The sequence below is a fragment of the Temnothorax curvispinosus genome, unplaced genomic scaffold, assembly GCF_003070985.1.
Source record: "Temnothorax curvispinosus isolate PA1 unplaced genomic scaffold, ASM307098v1 QBEX01003918.1, whole genome shotgun sequence".
Taxonomy (NCBI): Eukaryota; Metazoa; Arthropoda; class Insecta; order Hymenoptera; family Formicidae; genus Temnothorax; species Temnothorax curvispinosus.
This window is the reverse complement of record NW_020213698.1, coordinates 1-3,879: the sequence shown is the minus strand read 5'-3', so window position 1 is coordinate 3,879 and position 3,879 is coordinate 1. Positions and strand designations below refer to the sequence as shown.

Below are 3,879 nucleotides of genomic sequence, written 5' to 3'. Positions count from 1 at the left end.
GAGATGAAGACCTTCTTCCCCGAGGAGGTGTCCTCTATGGTTCTAACAAAGATGAAGGAGACCGCGGAGGCGTACCTGGGCAAGACAATAACAAACGCCGTCATTACCGTGCCAGCTTATTTCAATGACTCTCAGAGGCAGGCGACAAAGGACGCCGGCGCTATCGCTGGCCTGAACGTTCTCAGGATAATAAACGAGCCCACGGCCGCCGCGATAGCCTACGGTCTCGATAAGAAGGCTGCGGGCGAGAAGAACGTCCTGATCTTCGACTTGGGCGGTGGTACCTTCGACGTGTCGATTCTGACGATCGAGGACGGCATCTTCGAGGTGAAATCCACCGCCGGCGACACGCATCTTGGCGGCGAAGACTTCGACAATCGAATGGTGACCCACTTCGTGCAGGAATTCAAGAGGAAGTACAAGAAGGACCTGAGCCCCAACAAGAGGGCCCTGAGACGCTTGAGGACCGCCTGCGAGAGGGCAAAGAGAACGTTGAGCTCGTCAACACAGGCGAGCATTGAGATCGATTCCTTGTTCGAGGGTATCGACTTCTATACGTCCATTACTAGGGCTAGGTTCGAAGAACTCTGCGCAGATATGTTCAGAAGCACCCTCGAGCCTGTAGAGAAGGCGCTCAGGGACGCGAAGATGGACAAGGCTCAAGTTCACAGCATTGTTCTAGTCGGTGGCTCTACTAGGATACCAAAGATTCAGAAGCTACTTCAAGATTTCTTCAACGGCAAGGAACTGAACAAATCTATCAATCCGGACGAGGCCGTTGCTTATGGCGCGGCAGTTCAGGCAGCAATTCTGCATGGAGACAAGTCCGAGGAGGTCCAAGATCTGCTTTTGCTGGACGTGACTCCGTTGTCGTTGGGTATCGAGACCGCCGGTGGCGTCATGACTGCCTTGATCAAGAGGAACACAACAATACCAACAAAACAGACCCAGACGTTCACCACGTACTCCGACAATCAACCGGGTGTGCTTATCCAGGTCTACGAAGGAGAGAGAGCGATGACGAAGGATAACAACATTCTCGGCAAATTCGAGCTGACGGGTATACCTCCGGCGCCTAGGGGCGTACCGCAAATCGAAGTCACCTTCGATATCGACGCTAATGGTAAGTTGTGATGCTCCAAACATTAATATTTTATACGTTAAATAATCGAAGATATTGTTCGATTATTTGTTATTTAAGTAACGTTTTCTCTAATCCAATGTATTTTGTCTTGCAGGCATATTAAATGTCTCTGCGATCGAAAAATCTACTGGCAAAGAAAATAAGATCACGATTACCAACGACAAGGGTCGTTTGTCGAAGGAGGACATAGAAAGGATGGTGAACGAAGCCGAGAAGTACCGATCGGAGGATGAACAGCAGCGTGAAAGGATTTCCGCTAAGAACGCTCTTGAGTCGTATTGCTTTAACATGAAGAGTACGATGGAGGATGACAAAATTAAGGATAAGATCGACGCGTCTGACAAGGACAAAGTCATGTCCAAATGTAACGAGGTCATCTCCTGGTTGGACGCCAATCAATTAGCGGAGAAAGAAGAATTCGTTGATAAGCAGAAGGAATTGGAGGCCATTTGCAGTCCTATCGTCACGAAATTGTATCAAAGTGGCGGAGCGCCTGGTGGTTTCCCTGGTGCTGGCGGAGCGGGACCCAACCCTGGTGCCGGTGGTGCCGGACCAACCATCGAGGAAGTCGATTAAATTAAATGGCGAACTCCTGTTTTTTTTTCTCATATTTTCTCATGTAGCTTGACACCATTGCGTTTCATTTCGTTTTGTTTCATTCAACAACCTATCGTTAACTTAAGTTCAACATGCTCATTTTAGTTTATCTTTATAAAAAAGTTTTTTATTTTTGGAAGATTTTACGAGCTGTGTTAATGTAATTGTACCGTATTGTATTATATAGTGGTAAGTTTGGTATAATAAATATTTATTAATATTTAATTTAAAAAAATTATCGTATTTCGTCTTTCATCTTCCTTGCCGCAATAACTTTCCACTTAGCGTTGCTCATTGAATTGCATTTTCCGGTCGATAAAATTGTACAAGGATTATTAGATAAGTGGTGATCACCCCGACAAACTGAAAAATAAATTTATTTAATTGCTCCGATAGCTATTGTATTTACATGGAAATTCGAAAACAGCTAATTCTATATACGTAAATTTTAATGAAATTAAATTGTGTACTCACACCACTGAGCAGAGCATTATTCATTTCAAAGAAATCACAGGCCGTGAACGCAATTCGATGCTGTTGCAGTTGAATCGAAAAATCATTGACCTCGTTTCTGACACGGTCTCGGTCCAGGTTTTTGCGCAAGAGATTTTCCATGACGACGTAGTTCAGGTTGTAATTGCTGCTCCGATTAGAATTTTGCTCGCCGTCCGGGCCATCCAACAGCGGTGGCACTTCTAGACCTGATTGATTCCTCGCACCGTTTAGTTTACCAAGATTCGCAGGCTTGCAGTTCAGCACAGTTGCATATATAATTATCCCGGTTCTATTGAATTCTTGTCGCGCGAGAGTGCAAATACAGCACATCAGACCAAACTGCGCGGCATACAGAATCCAAAGGATATTATTTATCAGCATGAACGCGTAGTTCTTCTCGACGACGCCCATGTAGATTCTGAATAGTGTAGCCACGACCATGGTGAAGCAGTTCGCCGAGCAGAGGAGGAGATGAAAGCCGTAAATGTCGTTTACCATGATGACCAGATCACAAATACCTGCGCAACAAAATTCAAATGATTCGACAACGGTCTCGATATTGATATAATCATCGCAATTTCTTCATAGATTGTATTAAATTACACCAAATATATATATGTACACGAACGCGTCGAATTACAATTCATAAAAACTTACCGGTATGCAATTCTCTGATGCGCCGAATTTTGAGCGCGATCCACGGTGCGCCAAAGCGCTCGTCCAACTGACCGATCAATTCATTTATCGTTTGGAATCTGTGATACAGCACATAGACGACAACGTCGAAGACGAAGCTGTTGATCAACGACTGGGCTATCGTGTAATAGAGCAGCAAGTCGGACGCGAAGATGTCTTCGGGACGTATGAAATAGTAATACAAAGCGTGCACGATCAGGGACAAAGGTCCACAAGCGAACGTCGCGAGAATCGCTAGCGCTTGCACGTTTTTTATGGGCCGGTCGCTCATGGGGGTTTCCCTCCTGATCTTCTGATCCAGCTCTTTCACTCGGTCCATCAGCTCCGGCCACTTGTCGTATTGTCTGATCCCGTGATAAACGTAATAATACGCCGACACGTAGCACATCACTTTATTCATGTAGTACATGATCTTGAATATGTCGCTCTTGAAGACGCTACCGAAGGTGAAGAAATCTATCGCGCCGTACGCCACGATAACGGAACACACGGCGAAGTGAACGATACGTAGGATTATTGTGACGGCCTTCGGACACTTTCGCGGACGAGGGACGCCAACGCCGAGGAGCCAGGAGGTGTACGATATTGGACGTAAGCTGTGCTCTATCGAGGGTGAATTGCTTTCCACTTGCACATGGATCTCCTCCATTTTCGCCTCGCAGCGTCTTGCTAATCGACACGATGCGTCTTGCGAGCGAGTATGGATGCAAATTATTACATTGAAGTTCCTCGCAATACAAGATATTTTGAAGAAAGAACAGTGAAGGTTTTCTGGGAACACGGCGAGGCACTCTGACAAGCATCGTATGTTCTCCTTGGTGTTTCACGTAGAATAAAGGACGATATATATTACTTCTGCAACATTAACGAAGTTTAGATTGCGTGTCATTAGCTGCCCCTCATACCTAACGCGGTTTTAGTAAATTAAATGGATCTTCTCGGGCGAA

At 45.6% G+C, this 3,879-nt stretch overlaps 2 protein-coding genes across 2 annotated transcripts; one reads left to right on the top strand and one right to left on the bottom strand.

Annotated features, from left to right (window-relative positions):
* Positions 1–3: 3 nt before the first annotated feature.
* Positions 4–1,976, top strand: LOC112453019 (heat shock 70 kDa protein cognate 4-like). The gene is made up of 2 exons (XM_025013558.1): positions 4–1,123; positions 1,239–1,976. Exons 1-2 carry the CDS (start codon positions 4–6, stop codon positions 1,718–1,720), a joined length of 1,602 nt encoding a protein of 533 aa, XP_024869326.1. The 3' UTR covers positions 1,721–1,976.
* Positions 1,977–2,032: 56 nt separating this feature from the next.
* Positions 2,033–3,873, bottom strand: LOC112453020. Its single transcript, XM_025013559.1, has 3 exons — positions 2,894–3,873; positions 2,216–2,754; positions 2,033–2,104 (listed from the first exon to the last, which is right to left on the bottom strand). Exons 1-3 carry the CDS (start codon positions 3,579–3,581, stop codon positions 2,033–2,035), a joined length of 1,299 nt encoding a protein of 432 aa, XP_024869327.1. The 5' UTR covers positions 3,582–3,873.
* Positions 3,874–3,879: the final 6 nt, after the last annotated feature.